Below are 23,131 nucleotides of genomic sequence, written 5' to 3'. Positions count from 1 at the left end.
AAGCGAAAAAAGTGTTCCAACTCAAACATTCATGTTTCTTTACGTACTACACGAATATGTAATAAAAAATGGGGGTTCCTATTTTTAAAAACGCAGTTGATATCCGTTTGACCTATGGCAGCACCATCTAGCGGGCCAACCATAGCGCCAACTGGTTTCCCCCTTCAAGCTAGACAAGTTTCGTTCTTTGTAGTTTTTTCGTTTGACGCTTATTTCGTGAGATATTTGGCCCGGTCACAATCAATGGACCACCCTGTATAGTACGTTAGAGTGCAGATAAAGTGATTCCAGGTAAACCATTTTTATTTAACATAAAAAACTGTAACATAACGGCGATACAATAGCCGTGTATTTACAGATACAATGAAATTCAGCAAAAATAGAATAATCAAATCTTTCGTGTGTTGTGGTCTTCGTCCAAAGACTAATTTGCTTCAGCTCTCCATGCCACTCTATCCTGCGCAAGCCTCTTCATCTCCGAGTAACAACTGCAACGTACCTACATCCTTCTGAAGCTGCTTAGTGTATTCGTCTCTTGGTCTCCCTCTCCGATTTTTACCCTCCACGCTTCCCTCCAGTACTAATTGATCCCTCAGGATGCGTCCTACCAACCGACAGGTGACACATAGGTAACCATCCTGTCTGATAACCTGTATCCATTTATCTCCATCGTGCATTCCGTCGGAATTGGGCAATTACATAAGGACAATGCGACACCCCACAGTCAAGCTCTGCCAAAACTTCCTCTTATCCCCAATTCTGTTCAGTACCTCCTCATTAGTTACGTGATCTACCCATCTAATCTTCAGCATTCTTCTGTAGCACCACATTTCGAAAGCTTCTATTCTCTTCTTGTCTAAACTATTTATCGTCCATGTTTCACTTCCATACATAACTACACTCCATATTATCAGAGAAGTCTTCCTGACACTTAAATCTATATTAGATGTTAACAAATTTCTCTTCTTCACAAGCACTTTCCTTGCCATAGACAGTCTACATTTTATATCCTCTCTACTCCGACCATCATCAGTTATTTTGCTCCCCAAATAGCAAAACTCCTTTACTACTTTAAATGTCTCATTTCCTAATCTAATTCCCTCAGCATCACCCGACTTAATTTGAGTACATTCCATTCTCCACGTTTTGCTTTGGTTGATGTTCATCTTATACCCTCCTTTCAAGACACTGTCCATTCCGTTCCGCTGCTCTTCCAAGTACTTTGCTGTCTCTGATAGAATTACAGTGTCATCGACAATCGTCAAAGTTTTTATTTCTTCTCCTTGGATTTTAATTCCTACTCCGAATTTTTCTTTTGCTTCCTTTACTACTTGCTCAATATACAGATCGAATAACTTTGTCTCCCTCCCTTCTCAACTACTGCTTCCGTTTCGTGGCCCTAGACTCTTATAACTGTCATTTGCTTTCTGTACAAATTCTAAATAGCCTTTCGCTCCCTGTATTATCCCTGCCACCCTTAGAATTTGAAAGAGATTATTCGAGCTTTCTCTAAGTCTACAAATGCTATAAACAAAGGTTTATTTTTTCTTATCTTATAGGGTAAGTCGTAGGGTCAGTATTGCCTCGCATGTCCCTACATTATCCACAATCCAAACTGATTTTCCCCGAGGTCGCCTGCTACCAGTTTCTGCATTCTTCTGTCAAGGATTCGCGTTAGTATTTTGCAACCTTGACTTATTAAACTCATAGTTCGGTAACTTTTACATCTGTCAGCACCTGCTTTCTTTGGAATTGGAATTACTATACCCCGCCTTAAGTCTGCGGGTATTTAATACATCTTGCACACCAGGTGGAAGAGTTTTGGCTGGCCGGGGTGGCCGAGCGGTTCTAGGCGCTACAGTCTGGAACCACGTGACCGCTTCGTCGCAGGTTCGAATCCTGCCTCGGGCATGGATGTGTGTGATTTCCTTAGGTTAGTTAGGTTTAAGTAGATGTAAGTTCTAGGGGACTGATGACCTCACAAGTTAAGTCCCATAGTACTCAGAGCCAATTTTTGAAGAGTTTTGACATGGCTGGCTCTTCCAAGGCTATCTGTAGCTCTAACGGTATTTTGTCTACTCCCGTGGCCTTGTTTCGACTTAACTCTTTCCTTTGTTTTAAATGAGTGTGAATTCCTAAGAGACCAAACTGCGGAGGTCATCGGTCCCTAGACTTACACACTACTTAAACTAACTTATGCTAAGAACACCACACCACGTGTGACACGGCGCCTCAAATTGAGCGGCCACTCCTCACGGCTCGTATGTTTTAATCAGCATAATACATGCATGATGGCATTTGTTTACTTTCAATGAAATTTATTGTGCTTTTACTTTTTAACAAAAATAATGTTTAAGTTTGTGTTTATTCACTCCGTTCCCGCCTTACGCAAGTATTCAACGAATTTACACTACTGGCCATTAAAATTGCTACACCAAGAAGAAATGCAGATGATAAACGGGTATTCATAGGACAAACATATTATACTAGAACTGACATGTGATTAAATTCTCACGCAATTTGGGTGCATAGATCCTGAGAAATCAGTACCCAGAACAACGACCTCTGGCCGTAATAAAGGCCTCGATACGCGTGAGCATTGAGTCAAACAGAGCTTGGATGGCCTTGTACAGGTACAGCTGCTCATGCAGCTTCAACATGGTAGCATAGTTCATCAAGAGTAGTGACTGGAGTATTGTAACGAGCCAGTTGCTCGGCCACCATTCACCAAACGTTTTCAGTTGGTGAGAGATCTGGAGAATGTGCTGGCCAGGGCAGCAGTCGAATATTTTCTTTATCCAGAAAGGCCCGGACAGGACCTGCAACATGCGGTCGTGCATTATCCTGATGAAATGTAGGGTTTCCCAGGGATGGAATGAAGGGTAGAGCGAAGAGTCGTAACCCATCTAAAATGTATCGTCCACTGTTCAAAGTGCCGTCAATGCGAACAAGAGGTGACCGAGACGTGTAACCAATGGCACCCCATACCATCACGCCGGGTGATACGCCAGTATGGCGATGACCAATACACGCTTCCAATGTGCGTTCACCGCGATGTGTCCAAACACGGATGCGACCATCACGATGCTGTAAACAGAACCTGGATACATCCGAAAAATGACGTTTTGCCAACCGTCTGCCAGGTTCGTCGGTGAGTATACCATCGCAGGCGCTCCTGTCTGAGATGCAGCGTCAAGGGTAACCGCAGCCACCGTCTCCGAGTTGATAGTCCGTGCTGCTGCATACGTCGTCGAACTGTTCGTGCAGATGGTTGTTGTCTTGCAAACGTCCCCATCTGTTGACTCAGGGATCGAGACGTGGCTGCACGATCCTTTAAAGCCATATGAATAAGATGCCTGTCATCTCGACTGCTAGTGATACGAGGCCGTTGGGATCCAGCACGGCGTTCCCTATTACCCTCCTGAACCCACCGATTCCATATTCTGCTAACAGTCATTGGATGTCGACCAACGCGAGCAGCAATGTCGCGATACGATAAACCGCAATCGCGATAGGCTACAATCCGACCTTAATCAAAGTCGGAAACGTGATGGTACGCATTTCTCCTCCTTACACGAGGCATCACAACTACGTTTCACCAGGCAACTGATGTTTGTGTATGAGAAATCGGTTGGAAACTTTCCTCGTGTCAGCACGTTGTAGGTGTCGCCACCGGCGCCAACCTTGTGCGAATGCTCTGAAAAGTTAATAATTTGCATATCACAGCATCTTTTTCCTGTCGGTTACATTTCGCGTCTGTAGCACGTCATCTTCGTGGTGTAGCTATTTTAATGGCGAGTAGTGTATTATGTTTCTCACGTTCCGAGTAGGACCTATGAGAGCTTCGGCAATTTTTTACTAATCATATTTCTTTTCCTTGGACATACGTGCTGTAGATCCCTTGGAGCCCAGAAGCACATATGATATCTATGTCCTTCTAACGGCAACAATACTTTCTTTTCGGACCACCTGTCGCTCCCGCAACTCCAGTCAGCAACAACAAATGTAAAGGGGACAGCAGACGAAAGCTTTCTATATGCTGGCGCCGAATCGAAAACGCGAACTTCCTTTGGCGCTTCGCTAAAAGGCCGACAAGAAGCGGAACACGAGCGAACACAAGAGAATGCCAAGCGAACACGACCAGATGCCGTTTCCTCACGCGCGCCTACCGTTTACGTGAGTAAATTCTTGTTCGTTGTTGAATGTTCGATAGAAAGAGGTCTTCACTGTTTTTTCGTGGTGACAACATACAGGATACTGGTCCCTAGAATAAGAGCGAGAGAATTCGTGCAGGCGTCCATTAACAGCCATCATCGCATTTCCTGGTGACATCTATGCTGATGCGTCAAAACACATCTGCCGCGACCCTAATGGCTGGAAAGTTTGCCGCCCAGCGATAGGGGCTGCAGCTCTCAGACCGCCAGCTACCAAAGTTACGCCACTCCTTGTTGTGGGCTCTGAAAATGATCTGTTCTGACATCATCAGTGTTTACAATGGAGGCGCTCAGTGATTTCGTGATGTTTTTAATAGAGAGAGAGAGGGCGGGGAAAGCGGGAGGGAGAGGGAGAGGGGGGAGCGAGAGGGGGGGGGGGGGAGGCGGCTCAAGAAGAGAAACGCCAAGCAATGGGTTTTATTACACCCGCCTAGATCACAGGCGTTGTGACATAAGGTATTACTCATGAGGCATTACTCCAACAATTTGCTGGCTTGGAACGCCTAGAAAACTTCTGAATGAGGAAACAGCCATCTCTATTCGTATAAAAAATGGTTCAGAATGCTCTGAGCACTATGGGACTTAAAATCTGAGGTCATCAGTCCCCTAGAACTTAGAACTAACCTAGGGACATCACACACATCCCTGCCCGAGGCAGGATTCGAACCTGCGACCGTAGCGGTCACGCGGTTCCAGACTGAAGCGCCTAGAACCGCTCGGTCAATTACGCCCGGCTCTCTATTCGTAAACACAGAATTAGTAAATATTTTGTAGCTAGCAGTTGGAAGTGTGTGCAACAAAAAGAAGACGTTTATAGCAGATCACATATCAACCAGCTGTGCAAAGCAGAGTTGCTGCTAACTACACGGAAGAGCCAAAGAAACCTGTACTCCTGCCTAATAACATGTAGGGCCCCGCAACACGACGTGGCATGGACTCGAGTAATGTCTGAAGTAGTGCTGGAGGGAATTGACACCATGAATCCTGCAAGGCTGTCCATAAATCCGAAAGAGTACGAGGCGGTGGATATCTGTTCTGAATAGCGCGTTGCAAGGTATCCCGGATATGCTCAATAATGATCATGTCTTCTGAGTTTGCTGTCTAGCGGAAGTGTTTAAACTCACAAGAGTGTTCCTGGAGCCACTCTGTAGCAATTCTGAGAGTGTGGGGTGTCACATTGTTCTGCTGGAATTGCCCGTCCGTCGGAATGCATCCGTCGGAATGCACAATGGACATGAATGGATGCAGGCGATAACACAGGATGCTTACGTACGAGTCACGTGTCAGAATCGTATTTAGACGTATCAGGGGTCCCATATTACTCCAACTGCACACACCCCACACCATTACAGAGCCTCCACCATCTTGAACAGTCCCCTGCTGACATGTAGGGCCCATTGATTCATTAGGCTGTCACCGTACCCGTACACGTTCATCCGCTCGATACAATGTTAAACGAGACTCTCCGACCAGGTAACATGTTTGCAGTCAACAGTCTATAACACCACGTTGAAACTCACTTAAATGTTGATAACCTGCCATTGTAGCAGCAGTAACCGATCTAACAACTGCGCCAACATTTTGTTTTATATAGTCGTTGCCGACCGCAGCGCCGTATTCTGCCTGTTTACATATCTCTGTATTTGAATATGCATGCCTATAGCAGTTTCTTTGGCGCTTCGTTGTAATTTGGTACGCATAAGAGTTCAGTTCACAAACGCTGACATTCTTTTGTGACGTCTGTCAACTTAGTATTACTCTCCAAATTTAAAATGGTGCAAGACGCTTTTGTACCCTTTTCGACTCAGTTAAGAGAAAATGCGCATATCATTGACTGAATGAAGGAAGTGAGTATCTTCCTGGTCGATCCGACACTTCTTTAGCAACATCTGGAAGGGTGATGTGGTCACAGTAAACCGGATTTGAGAGCCCGTGTGAATGTACAAAAACAGTTTCATAACTTCGGCTGAGGCAGTAAGCACCTTTCTGAAGTGAGCAAACAGTAGAATGCTCTGCATAACGTTTCCACCTCAAATATCGTTTAGGATGGTTAAAGCTGTCGGTGATCTGTGTTTACGCAAAGAAACAGTTGGAAGGGGCTCACCAAACAGCATCCTACCAGTGTTAACACCGGCATTGCATTGAGATTTAACTTGGGGCACCTTCATTCGTCGATATCCCACGACACAGAGTGTTGGCCACTAAACTCAAGCACAAATGCTGTGTTTAGCGCATTAGCAAGCCACATGGGCTATTCATGGTAGTAAATCACGAAAGCTCGTGTAGACCCCTGCAAAATAAGTGGCGGAGTCTATGACATCGTAACACTTCTCCTCGCTTGTGGGAATGGCTGACATCGCTGACTAACCAGTCAAAACAGCAATACACAGTCAGTGGACACTACACAAAGGAAACGCTTATCTGTTGCGGGAATGTTCTTAACCACCGTACAAAAAAGTTTAAAATTTTTTGCTGAGCGTTAAGGGCAGCAAATGAAAAGATGCAAGTTTTTAAAATCAGGTGACCTCCTCTGCCACTGTAGTTTTGATTGACCTGGCTCTGCGAGACCATAAGAGGAACGAGGCTTGCGTAATTAACAGAAAAATGATAAGTGAATTAAAAAAAGAAAAAAGGATAAAAAAAGAGACAAGATCTGCGATAATATAAACAATAGATAGCACTTTACAGTACAAGGCCCTGAACTCCTGTACACGGTAAAAGGTAAAAGGAATGTGCCCCAAGCAACTCTTCGCCTTGAAAATCTGAGGTTTATGACTCCAATTTTTCACTTATACTGTGCGCCTAATGAAAATGATACCTGGAGAATAGCTATCGCCTCCCTGAAAACGTTAAAGATGTTATCTAATTGCAGACCGTCTTTCCGTCTATTCTTTACTGAGTGTAACAGTTTCTTTTGAATGAATTCATATTATGATCGACGACAAAGCTCATGTGGCTGCTTGCTGCACACGGATAGCCGAGTAGGAATACAGCGCCGCCTGTACGACATGCACAAAACTCGCGAACTGGCACCGCAGATCGTCCTCACTGCTAATTTCGGCACCGAGATATTATAATCTTGGCGAAACCACAGAACCGATCCGAAATATGATACCATAACACACAGCTCGCTTCAGGAGGAATAGCAAATACAGGGTGTATCAAAAAGAATCATCCGATTTAAATATTATCATAGCTACTATGTTATTTGAGATATGTGCTTGAACAATGTACTTTTGGAAAGAGCAAACTCTTTGAGTCTTAGATGGTTCCCGCTAGATAGCAGCAGTATGCGCCCACTTCAGTTCTAGTAAAAATAGTGTCGCAAGGCATATGTCAATGCGGTATTCAGATTGTTCCCACACTGCAGGGAGCGTGTCTTGAGTACTGTTTCCACAGCTGCTGTTATGCGATGTCTCACTTCATTCATTAATGTTGCTAACGGAGCCACATAAACAGAGTCTTTTTATGAACCCCCCCCTCCCCCGAAGAATCACACACAGTCAGATCAGCTGACCTTGGAGGCCAGTAATGTAAGGCTCAATCATTTGGTCCAGTGCGACCGACCCAACGTTCAGTAATCCTTTGAGTTAAAAATTCCCTCATTTCCAGATGCTAGTGTGGCGGTGCCCCGTTCCGTTGGTAAATGAAGTCGTTCGATTCAGTCTCCTACTGTGGGAAAAGAAAGTTCTCAAGCATATCGAAATGTGTGCTTCCTGTAACAGTGTTTCCGGCAAAGAGGAATGGATTGTACACATTTTCCCGTGAAACTGCACACAATACATTAATTTTTGAAGAGTTCCTCTCATGCTGTACAACTTCATGTCGTTGTTCCGTACCCCATATTCTCACATTATGACGGTTCACCTTTCCATTCAAATGGAATGTTGCCTCGTCACTAAACGCAATGCGTTTGCCAAGAACGAAATTACAGAACTCCACACGTTGTTGTTTGTCACCTTCACGAAGAGCTTGTAGCAGCTGAATTTTGTATGGTTTCACGTGTAAACGTCGACGCAACACACGCCAGATGGACATCGGGGACATGCTGGGCTGTCGAGGTGGACAGCGAACGGATTTCTGCAGATCCTTGTGGAACTCTGGCGGATGCGTTCGACGTCTGTGTCAGACACTCGGGGACGGCCCGGCGATTTGCCTTTACACAGGCAACCTATTTCTCGGAACTGTTCATGCCACCGTCTAATGCTTTGCGCTGTAGGAGGATCCACACCACACCCAGTACGAAAGTCACGCTGAGCAGCTATTACTGACCCGCACTGCGCAAAACGTAGAACACAAAACGCTGTCTGATATCCCGACACCATTAATTTTTACTAGACCTGAAGTAGGCGTACACTGCTGCTACCTGGCGGGAACCATGTAAAACTCAGAGTTTGCTCTTTCCAACAGTACATTGTTCACTCACATATCTCAAATAACATAATAGTTATGACTTTTTGAAATCGGTTGATTCTTTTTGATACACCCTGTATAATAATGTGTGTTCACAGTTCATTAGACACTGCGATTTTTTGTTATTAGGACGTTATTAGCACTATAGATAAGAGACATGTGGAGAGATCTGGGACCATGCTGTCACTAAATGGTAAAATACTTATCTTGATCGGCAAAATAATTTTATTTATTACCTAATGACGCATTTCTGGAAAAATCCCATTGCCAGCTGTATTAAAATCTGTACAGAGTATCTTGTCAGTGCCCACTTCGCTCCGTAACGCCATCTATGTCCTAAACATATCCTGTATTGATTGTAATACATCTAATGATGAGGTTCTATCGAAACGCGTACTGTTTAAAAAAAATTTCTTTTATTAATTGTGAATATGTTGTGCTCTGGCATAGAGATCCGGATGAATGAAAATCAACTGGCATCAACATTGGGGTGAACTTGGTGTGGGTCAAGGGACACATTGGAACCATAGTGAACGATGCGGCGGACATGAAAGGTACAGAAATCATTACAAGATAATAAATCCAAGAAATTAGTCAGCAAAGTAGTGATTTAATTCAGTCTGGAAATATCTGCATCTACATCTCTGCAATCCACTATTAAGTGCCGGCCGCGCTGGGGTAGCTGTGCGGTCTCAGGCACCGTGTCACGGTTCGCGCGGCGGTCCCCGTCGGAGGTTCGAGTCCTCCCTCGGGCATGGGTGTGTCTGTTGTCCTTAGCATAAGTTAGTTAGATTAAGTAGTGTGTAAGGTTAGGGACTGATGACCTCAGCAGTTTGGTCCCTAAGTACTTACCACAAATTTCCAAAAATTTATTAAGATCCGGGTAGAAGGTTCATCGAACAACTTCGCACTATTTCTCTACTGTTCGAGTCTCTAACAGCGCACGGGGAAAACCAACAGTTACATCTTTCCGTGGCAGGTCTGATTTCTCTTATTTTATTACGATGATCATTTGTCCCTGTGTAGGTTGACGCCGACAAAATATTTTCTCATTCCTAGGAGAAAGTTGGAGACTGAAGTTTCGTGAAAAGATCTCGGTGCATCGAAAAAGTCTTTCTTTTAATGGTTACCACCCCAACTCATTCCCCATTTCGTGATAGTACGAAACGAGCTGTCCTTCTTTGAAATTTTTCGATGTCCTGCGTCATCCCCATCTGGTTAGGAGCCCGTACGGTAAGACAGTACTCTAGCAGATGATGGAGAAGTGTAGAGTAGGCAGTCCGTTTACTGAATATGTCGCATCTTCTAAGTGTTTTGTCAGTGAAATGCAGTCTTTGGTTCGTCTTCTCCACAACTTTACCTATGTGATCGTTCCAATTTAACTTGTTCATAATTGTTTTCCATAGTTACTTAGTAGACAGACTTTAGATTTATAACAGAAAATTAACAAATTGCTTTTAGAATTCGCTTGAATGACCTCAACTTTTCATTATTTAGAGTCAATTGTCACTTTTCGCAAAATACGGATATGTTGTGTAAATAATTGTACAATTGGTCTTGATCTTCTGGTGTCATTACTAGATAGTGAGAGACAGAACCATCTGCAAAAAGTCTAACATAGATGCTCAAATTGTCACCTAAATCGTTTATATGGATTCGGAACAGCAGAGGGCCCATAAAACTTCCCTGGGGAACAGATATGACTTCTGCATTACTCGATGATCAGTTGCTACAAATGAGACGAACCCAGTCGCGCAACTGAAACGACACTCCATAGGCACACAGTGTGATTAGAAGTCGCGTCTGAGGAGCGGTGTCAAAAGCCTTTTGGAAACATGAAATCAATTCAGCATCCCCTGTCGATAGCACTCATTACTTCACGAGGGTAAAAAGATAGTTGTGTTTCATAAGAACGATATTTTATGAATCCATGCTGACTCTGTGGCAATAGACCATTACCTTCGAGGAAATTCAAATCAAATGGTTCAAATGGCTCTGAGCACTATGGGACTTAACAGCTGAGGTCATCAGTCCCCCAGAACTTAGAACTACTTGAACCTAACTAACCTAATGACATCACACACATCCATGCCCGAAGCAGGATTCGAACTTGCGACCGTAGCGGTCACGCGGTTCCAGACTGACGAGCCTAGAACCGCACGGTCACAACGGCCGGCTCGAGGAAATTCATAATGTTCGAAGACAGCATATGTTCCAGAATCTTCCTGGAAACTGGCATTAGTGACAAGAAGAATATTAGAGAAGAGAGTGGACTAGTTTACAAAACATCCCACATCCACATTTATAGCTGGAGTGTGGCGAAACTGGATCAGCGCTACGTAATACGACTGGCATTGGGACGTGTTGGCCCGGTCGTGTCCTTTAAACGTTCCCCTGTGGGGCCATGACAGTCGTGAAGAAGCCTGTTCAAACCACTTAATATTAGTATACGTAGATACAGAAAACAGCAAACCAAATTATACCTAGTTCCGTAAGTACAAACAAATTAATGAACTATTACATCATAAGAAAGTCTTAAATTTACGGTTGGTAGGACATGTTTTGAGGCATCAAGGGATCACCAATTTAGTATTGGAGGGCAGCGTGGAGGGTAAAAATGGTAGAGGGAGACCAAGAGATGAATACACTAAGCAGATTCAGAAGGATGTACGTTGCAGTAGGTACTGGGAGATGAAGCAGCTTGCACAGGATAGAGTAGCATGGAGAGCTGCATCAAACCAGTCTCAGGACTAAGACCACAACAACACAACTCTACAACCACTGTGTATTGCGTGGCACGGGGTACTCCCCGTTTTGCCAGTTATCACGGCTTTATTTTCGTTCCGTTTGCGTATGGAGCACGTGAAGAATTACTGTTTAATCGTCTCGGTGCGATCTGTAATTAGTTTACACTTGTGATTGCGGTCTTTACGGGAATGATGCCAAGGGGCTTGCAGTATATTCATACTTTCTGCGACCTTACCGAATAGACTTTCTCGGGATATACGATAGTGCTGTGCCTGTGTTATTCTAATTACGATACGAAGCTCCTTTCGACTTTGTTTGTACATAAGACGGCTAAAAGGAGGTAGGTGTAAGTATGTTTGCTGTTTTCTGTATCTACGTGCGCTAATATTAAGTGGTTTGTACCGCAGTCAAGGCCCCACTTGGGAGCGTCTAAATGGCACTATGGGGTCAACACGTCGGATTGTCAACATGCATGCACGTCCAAAGGAACATTGCATCGTAATCAGAATAACACAGGCACTGCAGTGTCGTATTTCTTTGCCGGTACCGGGCAAGCGACTTTCAAGTACAACGTCTGACCTGTACGGGAATATACATAAGGTTTGTACGAGCACAGGTCGTAGACGTATGGTTGACGACATGTGGAAGTTTGAGTTTAGTCGTGAGTCATGCACGGATAGCCGAATGGTAAGGCGACAGCTTGTGACAAGCGGGAAATACGGGTTCGAGTCGCGGTCGGGCACGAATTTTCATTGTGGTCATTCCATTCTACAGCTGTCCTTATTCGCAATTACGAATTCATTTAATGTGTTTCTCTGGATAGTTCGCGTCTTCCTTCGTTCATCGGCCAGATCAGTTTCTCAGTTTCACTCTCCCATGGGTCAGACAAAGATGTGACCTTTCGTGCTCCCCTCCTCTGTATTCTTTCAGTGTCTTTCAGTGTCCCACACACACGAGCAATGTTCAGGATAGGTCGCCCTAGTCTTTTGTAATCAGTCTCCTTTGGCTGCATTTCCTAGTGTACTACCAGTAAACCGAAGTCTTCCACCCTCTTTATCCACGAATGAGCCAATGTGATCGCTCGATTTCGTATCCCTACAAATTGTTCCACTGAGGTATTTCTATTAATTCAGTGATACCATCTAAGACTCACTGAGACTGTAGACAGAGGGCACTCGGCTTTGTCCGCAGCTCGTGGTCGTGCGGTAGCGTTCTCGCTTCCCACGCCCGGGTTCCCAGGTTCCCGGGTTCGATTCCCGGCGGGGTCAGGGATTTTCTCTGCCTCGTGATGACTCGGTGTTGTGTGATGTACTTAGGTTAGTTAGGTTTAAGTAGTTCTAAGTTCTAGGGGATTGATGACCATGCCTGTTAAGTCCCATAGTGCTCAGAGCCATTTGAACACTCGGATTTTCAGTTTTGTGAAGTGATCAGTTCTACATTTCTGAACATTTAAAGTGAGTTGCCAATTTTGTAGCACTTGGAAATCTTACCGAGATCTTTTTGAATATTTGTGCATATTTTTTCATGCGACACTTCGTTATAGATAACTGCACAATCAGCGAAAATTCTGAAGTTACTGTTAACATTGCCTGCCAGGTCTAATGTACCATGTGAAAAGCAAGGTTTCCAACACATTTCCCAGGGGCACACCTGAAATCACTTCTACATCTGCAGATGACTCTTCATCCAAGATAATATACTGCATCGTCCCTACCAAAAAAAATCCTCAGTCCAGTCACAAATTTCGCTTGATACCCCATGCGACTGTAGTTTTGATAATAATCGTAGATGTGGTACAGAGTCAAATGCTTTTCGGAAATCGAGGCATGATCGATGTGCTGGTCGGCACTGAGGAAGGTATTCCTTTAAAGCGGATCAGACATCGATATATGAGCACTTCCTGCTTTTTATTTTGTTCTTCATGCGTGTGGCCATGTACGACTTGTGCTACTACCACAAAAAATAGCATACAATTACCTACCACAACAAAATCACACATAAAACAGCTAACCGATTCAAAAAAACAAGGCACAATCATTGCTTATAAAAGAAACAACTCACTACAATAGTCAAAACCAGACAGATACCAACGATCTGGTACCTATAAGCTCAGTTGCAGAGATTGTCAAAAGATATACATTGGAATGGTTGGTAGGACATTCGCCACAAGATAGAAAGAACACATCAGAGCATTTAAATACCGTACAAACCATTCATCATTTCCAGACCATCTAAAACAAGAGCACCATAGACCGTGCAATATTAAAGAAAGATATGAATATCACAAAAATCAGTAAAGAAAGTTACCTCCTCCCTCCCTTTCCACGTACAAAAAGCATTAACACAAAATAAGTAGTTGCTCAATGACCAAATAAATATTCGAAACCAGACTCTATACAAAATAATTGATGAAATTACACGACAAAGAAAAGACCCTCTTTCATCCTCCCCCCCCCCTCCCGCCCCCACCTCCCAATTTCATTTCACTTCATGCTCCTCACCTTCTCTAACTCACACTGCATCACACTACTATACATTTATGTCGACTCATCATGGTTTCCCCGTACCCCAAACAAAAAATAAAAATGAATAAATAAATAGGCGCCTTCCATCACCATTCCTTCCCTACTCTTACACAGTATATAAATACACAACAACATAATTAAATAGAGTTACACACATACAATAACCTAATAAAAAAGGTTATAGGGCAAAGACAAACTAATGGAAAGGTTATGCGGACGACACCACAAAACACAAACAAAACACAGTGGTGTGCTTAAAAGTGTGGTGTGAAAAAAAAAATGAAACTCATAGTGCTCTAGAACAAGTAAAAATTAGGCAAAAATTATAAGTGTCTATTGCAGAAAAACATCAACGATGTGCTCGCAGATGGCTTTTCCTGATGTAAGCGGAAATCAATCGATTATCACCGTAAGTACAACTCAACATAGTCTTAATGAAATGTTTATCGATCTAAAAGCAAATCAAAATATACATATAACTAAATCATAGACCACTGGCGATATTCTACCTCATAAAGAGAAACTCGTCTGGTGAAAAAAATCAAGCCTTTTTGTACTTGCAACAACAGAACAAAAACACCCTCAAGAATTTTTTATTTTGTGTATGAAATTCTGTGTTAACATTATTACCTTGGACAAATAGACCACAAATTTGTATATCTAAATCGTGTGCATTATGTGACACGAAAAAAGTGTTGTGCGTAGATGTGCAACCAATATTTAATGAATAAAACCTCTTCGATCACTAAGTATGATGTCTTCATTTATTATGACATATCGACAGTTGCCATCCACAGATACCTGCAGTTAGGATAAAAGGAATGTAAAGAGCGACAGGCGGTTTGTTATACATCAGGGTAGAAAAATTTTAAAAGTTAAATAATGTTTTAAAACATTCACTCACCAGAAGATTTTGAATACGAAACAAGGTTCAGTATCAGTATTAAAATCTAACGACTGGTTAGCTTGTTCGCAGATGATGCTGCCGTTTACCGCCTTGTAGAGTCATCAGAAGATCAAAACCAATTGCAATGCGATTTAGACTGCTCCTGGAAGAGCTGATAAATTAAGCAAATTCCAGTGTTACATTGTTGATTTTCTTTATTTAAACTTACGAATTGTCGCCTGAATACGTTTCTTGTATTTCATTTTATCTGTTTCTACTATCGTGTTATAATTTCATGTATTGACTCGTTCCATGACCATGGAGACTTCTCCTTAATTTGGTCCCACGGAACAATTAATAAATAAATGAATGAAAATAAAGATCCAGATAAGGGAGCAATTGACAGGAATGGGGGAAAGAAATACAATAGAAGAAGAATGGGTAGCTTTGAGGGATGAAGTAGTGAAGGCAGCAGAAGATCAAGTAGGTAAAAAGACAAGGGCTAGTAGAAATCCTTGGGTAACAGAAGAAATATTGAATTTAATTGATGAAAGGAGAAAATATAAAAATGCAGTAAATGTAGTAGAAGCCGACCTCGGGGAAGATCAGTTTGGATTCCGTAGAAATGTTGGAACACGTGAGGCAATACTGACACACCGACTTATCTTAGAAGCTAGATTAAGGAAGGGCAAACCTACGTTTATAGCATTTGTAGACTTTTGACAATGTTGACTGGAATACTCTCTTTCAAATTCTTAAGGTGGCAGGGGTAAAATACAGGGAGCGAAAGGCTATTTACAATTTGTACAGAAACCAGATGGCAGTTATAAGAGTCGAGGGACATGAAAGGGAAGCAGTGGTTGGGAAGGGAGTGAGACAGGGCTGTAGTCTCTCCCCGATATTATTCAATCTGTATATTGAGCAAGCAGTGAAGGAAACAAAAGAAAATTCGGAGTAGGTATTAAAGTCCATGGAGAAGAAATAAAAACTTTGAGGTTCACTGATGACATCGTAATTCTGTCAGAGACAGCAAAGGACTTGGAAGAGCAGTTGAACGGAATCGATAGTGTCTTGAAAGGAGGATATAAGATGACCATCAACAAAAGAAAAAAAGAGGATAATGGAATGTAGTCGAATTAAGTCGGGTGATGCTGAAGGAATTAGATTAGGAAGTGAGAGACTTAAAGTAGTAAAGGTGTTTTGCTATTTGGGGAGCAAAATAACTGATGATGCTCGAAGTAGAGAGGATATAAAATGTAGACTGACAATGGCAAGGAAAGCGTTTCTGAAGAAGAGAAGTTTGTTAACACCGAGTATAGATTTAAGTGTCAGGAAGTCATTTCTGAAAGTATTTGTATGGAGTGTAGCCATGTATGGAAGTGAATCATGGACGATAAATAGTTTGGACAAGAAGAGAATAGAAGCTTTTGAAATGTGGTGCTACAGAAGAATGCTGAAGATTAGATGGGTAGATCACATAACTAATGAGGAAGTATTGAATCGGATTGGTGAGAAGAGAAGTTTGTAGCACAACTTGACCAGAAGAAGGGATCGGTTGGTAGGACATGTTCTGAGGCATCAAGGGATCACCAATTTAGTATTGGAGGGCAGCGTACACGGTAAAAATCGTAGAGGGAGACCAAGAGATGACTACACTAAGCAGATTCAGAAGGATGTAGGTTGCAGTGGGTACTGGGAGATGAATAGGCTTGCACAGGATAAAGTAGCATGGAGAGCTGCATCAAACCAGTCTCAGGACTGAAGACCACAACAACAACATATCTGTATGTTGCGAAAACTGCGTCCTTTCATCATAGACGGCCGAAGTGGCCAAGCGGTTCCAGGCGCTACAGTCTGGCACCGCGCGACCACTACGGTCACGGGTTCGAATCCTGCCTCGGGTATGGATGTGTGTGATGTCTTTAGGTTAGTTAGGTTTAAGTAGTTCTATGTTCTAGGGGACTGATTACCTCAGAAGTTAAGTCCCATTGTGCTCAGAGCCATTTGAACCATTTCTTTTCATCTTGGTTGGAGATATGCCGAAACGTCGTAATAAATAAACACATTTCATTTAGCGTTCTAGGCAGGTTCAGTTAGGTTTGGTTAGGTTTAAGTAGTTGTAAGTAATAGGGGACTGATGAAATCAGAAGTTAAGTCTCCTAGCGCTCAGAGCCATTTGAACCCTATTTTTTTTTTTATCTTAGTTACAGATATGCCGAAACGTCGTAATAAATAAACACATTTTATTTAGCGTTCTAGGCTGGTTCACTGACAAAATATTCATGAAGCTCGCCGACTCGTACCGGAATTTAAGAAGGGGTGGAATCGAGTTAAGGCCGAGGAAACGGTGGTAATTCGAGAAACCGAACAATGATAATAACGACAGAACCAATGTGAGCGGACGTGGCGTATACTGACTGTACTCGGGGCAGTGGCCGAAGCTGACGACCTCAGCGCTTGCGGCGGATACTGCGACCACCACCAGCAGCAGCCACGTCCCTGGAGCCGCCATCTCGCTGCGCCCACTGCCGGTAAACACTCCGGCCGCCTCGAGTCGGTCGTTATAAATCCTGCCTCCCCTATCTGACGTCACGGCCAAGTCCGATGTGCCGTTTCCGCCTACTCGTCACTCACCTGCCACACCACGCAGCTATACAGCTTCTACACTGAAGAGGCAAAGAAACTGGTACACCTGCCCAGTATCGTGTACCCCCCCCCCCCCCCCTTTCCGCGAGCACACAAGTGCCACAACACGACGTGACGTGGACTCTACTAATATCTGAAGTAGTGCTCGTGGGAACTGACATCTTGAATCCTGTAGGGCTGTCCATAAATCCGTAAGAGTACGAGGTGGTAGAGATCTCTTCTGAACAGCACGTTGCAAGGCATCCCAGATATGCTCAATAATGTTCGTGTCTCGGGAGTTTGGTAGCCAGCGAAAGCATTTAAAATCAGAAAAATGTTCCTCGAGTTGGTTTTATGTCAAAGCAGTAGATGGATCAAAACAAAATGTCCAGACACTCTGTGACCAAAATGGTACTGAAACAGAGGATGACAGACTAAAGGCCGAAATACTAAATGTCTTCTTCCAAAGCTGTTTCACAGAGGAAGACTGCACTGTGGTTCCTTCTCTAGATTGTCGCACAGATGACAAAATGGTAGATATCGAAATAGACGACAGAGGGATAGAGAAACAAAATCACTCAAAAGAGGAAAGGCCGCTGGACCTGATATGATACCAGTTCGATTTTACACAGAGTACGCGAAGGAACTTGCCCCCCTTCTTGCAGCGGTGTACCGTAGGTCTCTAGAAGAGCGTAGCGTTCCAAAGGATTGGTAAACGGCACAGGTCATCCCCGTTTTCAAGAAGGGACCTATACCTCTAACGTCGATCAGTTGTAAAATTTTGGAACACGTATTATGTTCGAGCATAATGACTTTTCTGGAGACTAGAAATCTACTCTGGAGGAATCAGCATGGGTTTCGAAAAAGACGATCGTGTGAAACCCAGCTCGCACTATTCGTCCACGAGACTCAGAGGGCCATAGACACGGGTTCCCAGGTAGATGCCGTGTTTCTTGACTTCCGCAAGGCGTTCGATACAGTTCCCCACAGTCGTTTAATGAACAAAGTAAGAGCATATGGACTATCAGACCAATTGTGTGATTGGATTGAAGAGTTCCTAGATAACAGAACTCAGCATGTCATTCTCAATGGAGAGAAGTCTTCCGAAGTAAGAGTGATTTCAGGTTTGCCGCAAGGGAGTGTCGTAGGACCGTTGCTATTCACAATATATATAAATGATCTTGTGGATGACATCGGAAGTTCACTGAGGCTTTTTGCGGATGATACTGTGGTATATCGATAGGTTGTAACAATGGAAAATTGTACTGAAATGCAGGAGAATCTGCAGCGAATTGACGCATGGTGCAGGGAATGGCAATTGAATCTCAATGTAGACAAGTGTAATGTGCTGCGAATACATAGAAAGAAAGATCCCTTATCATTTAGCTACAATATAGCAGGTCAGCAACTGGAAGCAGTTAATATCATAAATTATCTGAGAGTACGCATTAGGAGTGATTTAAAATGGAGTGATCATATAAAGTTGATCGTCGGTAAAGCAGATGCCAGACTGAGATTCATTGGAAGAATCCTAAGGAAATGCAATCCGAAAACAAAGGAAGTAGGTTACAGTAAACTTGTTCGCCCACTGCTTGAATACTGTTCAGCAGTATGGGATCCACACCAGACAGGGTTGATAGAAGAGATAGAGAAGATCCAAGGGAGAGCAGCGCGCTTCGTTACAGGATCATTTAGTAATCGCGAAAGCGTTACAGAGATGATAGATAAAGTCCAGTGGAAGACTCTGCAGGTGAGACGCTCAGTAGCTCGGTACGGGCTTTTGTTGAAGTTTCGAGAACATACCTTCACCGAGGAGTCAAGCAGTATATTGCCCCCTCCTACGTATATCTCGCGAAGAGACCATGAGAATAAAATCAGAGAGATTAGAGCCCACACAGAGGAATACCCACACTCCTTCTTTTCACGAACGAAACGAGACTGAAATAGAAGGGAGAACCGATAGAAGTGTAAGTAGGCTGATTAAGTTTTTTTATTGGTAACGCTGCCGCCACGTAGCACTCTGTATGAAAATCACTGGCTGTGCCGTGTGCAGTCTGTGGCTGGTTGGCATTGTTGTAATACTCGCCATTGTAGTGTTGGGCAGCGGCAGCTGGATGCTAACAGCGCGTAGCGTTGCGCAGTTGGAGGTGAGCCGCCAGCAGTGGTGGACGTGGGGAGAGAGATGGCGGAGTTTTGAAATTTCTAAGAATTGGTGTCACGAACTGATATATATATATATATATATTATGACTATTAAGGTAAATACATTGTTTATTATTTCCTGAAATGAAATTATGAGAAACGTTTCGTGTCTATTGTCTTGCTAGTTGAAAGATTGTTTACTGCACTATGAAACGCCATACGGCTAGCGAATGACGTTTCACGCCTTGCTTTGCCTATTTTGTTTAATATGTAGTTTATAGCTGCACTGTAGCATTGGTTACTATAAAATTTAATGGATGTACTAATATAAATATTTTATGCCTACAGATCCAGTAAATAAATAATAACTTTATGATGTACTTAAAAAAAACGAAGGAGCTCAAAAAGACATTTCCCTTCACAGAAATTGCATACAGAATTTTCTTTTCAAGTACATGGTAATATTTTTTTTTACTATAAATTTTTGTGGTGCACCATTTTAATTATATAGACATTAAGATGTGAATATACATTTCCCTTATCTGCATTGTTGTCTTTAGTGTACTATTTTTTTCTGCTTGTGGGTTTGTCATGTTTAGGTACAAGTTATTACACTTATTGCTGCTTGATTTGCTTACTTGCATTTTTTTGTCATTGCTGTTTGTATTAATTGTTTTGTGCTGCTGCATTGCGTCGTCCCTTAGTTAAGCATCTGAGCTCAGTAGATTTAAGTTAGCTTAAGAGGGGGTAGCCTATATAAGAGAATGAGTTGCGATGAATTTGAAGAAATGCACTGAGAGGTTATATGAGAAAAGTACAGAAAGCAGGTAAAGATAGGACTTTTTGGAAATAATGAAGAACGAATGGAGATCTCCAAGAAGTAAAGAAAGTTTTGTTTGCAAGATACTGCAGTAAAACAAACCCTGTCCTTTCCCTTTCTATTATTCCGCTATGTGTTTGTGTACTCTTGTATATACGTGATCTTCCTGTCTGTATGTGTTTAGCTAATAATTTTTACATTGTAGAATTTTTCTGATGTTTAGACATTATTTATTCTCTTTTATTTTAATGCTAATGTGTGAAGTTGATGTTTCAATAATTATTCTGATCTTTTATGTATGTACTTATGTCATAATTTTTGCAACACCGATGAATTTGTTATTTCGATTCTTTTGTAAAGCCTGTACTACTGCAAATGTTCTCTGTATTGTTATGTTATTTAAAGATGTATTTTGTACCTTTGTTATTGTATTTTCATGGTATAAAATTGTAATTGACACCAGTTCATCAAATTAAGTAACTTGTAAATTACATTCCACTGCACACGTTTCTGTTGGTCATAGTATATGGATAATATGTGAGAAGTAGGGACTGATAGTGTTTGCACGTGTGTTAATAATTCAGCAAGGGACTGGATAACAGCATTGCTGGTTCTAAGGACATTTCAAAAAAAAAATTGTGAGTGCACAAGTGGTGGTTATGGACTTGCTATATTATTCGCAAGACTCTTCAATGGTGATTCTGCGCCTGCGCAGTCAAACAGATGGCTGCTGGCCATCTCTACAAGGACTACAGTGGGTCTACACCTTTGATGACCCACCAATACCATTATTTCTACAAGGTCTACAGTCGGTCTGCATCTCTGGTGGCCCACCAATACCGTAATCTCTACCAGGACTACAGTGGGTCTGCTCTGAGATGACCTACCTACCAATATTCTTCAAAACTTAGACTGACTCTGCTGTGGGTTTGCTCTGTTATGGCCCATTACCTGTCTGCATGTCAAGAGTCAGCACTGTCTTACCGTTGGAGGGACAACACTACTTCTTCAAGACTGCATGGAAATCCACTACTTCCGTGTGCATTTTCTTTTACTACTCAGACTTTGAGAAAAACACTGCAATTTTACTTTGATGAATGATCAGGACTGTCTTTATGGACTGTGAGAAAATTTTAGCTTCTGACCAACATTGTATCAATAAGTGTGTGCATTTGATATCTTTATTATAGTGATTATGAAAAAAATTATCAAATCATTATTGGCCACTGCCCAAAACAATTTGTAAAAATTTTTTGAGGGAGCATGGGGGCTATGTAAGTAGGCTGATTAAGTTTTTTTATTGGTAACGCCGCCGCCACGTAGCGCTCTGTATGAAAATCACTGGCTGTGCCATGTGCAGTCTGTGGCTGGTTGGCATTGTTGTAATACTCGCCATTGTAGTGTCGGGCAGCTGCAGCTGGATGCTAACAGCGCGTAGCGTTGCGCAGTTGGAGGTGAGCCGCCAGCAGTGGTGGACGTGGGGAGAGAGATGGCGGAGTTTTGAAATTTGTAAGAATTGGTGTCACGAACTGATATGTATATATATTATGACTATTAAGGTAAATACATTGTTTGTTCTCTATTAAAATCTTTCATTTGCTAACTATGCCTATCAGTAGTTAGTGCCTTCCGTAGTTTGAATCTTTTATTTAGCTGGCAGTAGTGGCGCTCGCTGTATTGCAGTAGTTCGAGTAACGAAGATTTTTGTGAGGTAAGTGATATGTGAAACGTATAGGTTAATGTTAGTCAGGGCCATTCTCTTGTAGGGATTACTGAAAGTCAGATTGCGTTGCGCAAAAAAAAAAAAAAAAATATTGTTTGTCAGTTTAAGCACAGTCATGTATAATTTTTCTAAGGGGACGTTTCAGAAGTACTCAAGGTACCCTCCGCCACACACCGTAAGGTGGCTTGCGGAGTATGAATGTAGATGTAAATGTAGAGGTAGCCACTCTGTAGCAGTTATGAACGTGTGAGGTGTCGCATTGTCCTGCTGGAATTGCCCAAGTCTGTCGAAATGCACAAAAGATGTGAATGGATGGAGGTGATCAGACAGGATGCTTACATAAGAGTCACCTGTCAGTGTCGTAGCTAGACCATATCAGGGATCCCATATCACTCCAACTGCACACGCCGCACACCATTACGGAGCTTCCACCAGCTTGGACAGTCCCCTACTGAGATGCAGGGTCCATGGATTCATTAAGCTGTCACCATACCCATACACGTTCATCCGCTCGATGCAAGTTGAAACGAGACTCGTCCGACCTGGCAACATGTTTCCACTCGTCAACAGCCCTGTATCGGGCCCAGGCGAGGTGTAAAATCTTTGTGTCGTGTAGTCATCAAGGGTACATAACTGGGCCTTCGGCTCCGAAAGCTCCTATCATGTTTCGTTGAATGGTTCGCGCGTTGATATTGTTGATGGCCTAGCATTGAAATTTGCAGCAATTTGCCGAAGGATTGCACTTCTGTCACGTTGAACGATTCTCTTCAGTCGTCATTTGTCCCGTTCTTGCAGGATGTTTTTCCTGGCCGCAGCGATGACGGAGATTTGATGTTTTGTCGGATTCCTGATATTCACAGTACACTCGTGAAATGGTCAAACGGGAAAATCCCCAGTTCATCGGTACCTCGGAGGTGCTGTGTCCCATCGCTCGTGCGTCTACTACTACACCACGTTCAGACTCACTTAAATCTTGATAAGCTGCCATTGTAGCAGCAGTAACCGATCTAACAACTGCGCCAGACACTTCTCTTA

At 42.8% G+C, this 23,131-nt stretch overlaps 1 protein-coding gene across 1 annotated transcript in view; it reads right to left on the bottom strand.

The window, feature by feature from the left end:
• The window catches only part of LOC126292012 (MD-2-related lipid-recognition protein-like), a 46,915-nt gene extending 29,575 nt beyond the window's left edge, over positions 1–17,340 (bottom strand). The window contains exon 1 of the mRNA XM_049985804.1: positions 17,205–17,340. Coding sequence (XP_049841761.1) covers positions 17,205–17,298 — 94 coding nt within the window. The 5' untranslated portion in view covers positions 17,299–17,340. The remainder of the gene's footprint in view (positions 1–17,204) is intronic.
• Between the last annotated feature and the right edge of the window lie 5,791 nt (positions 17,341–23,131).

This window comes from Schistocerca gregaria, chromosome 9 (genome assembly GCF_023897955.1).
Source record: "Schistocerca gregaria isolate iqSchGreg1 chromosome 9, iqSchGreg1.2, whole genome shotgun sequence".
Classification (NCBI taxonomy): Eukaryota; Metazoa; Arthropoda; class Insecta; order Orthoptera; family Acrididae; genus Schistocerca; species Schistocerca gregaria.
Note: the sequence above shows the minus strand (reverse complement) of the source record. Positions and strands in the feature narration are given on the sequence as shown.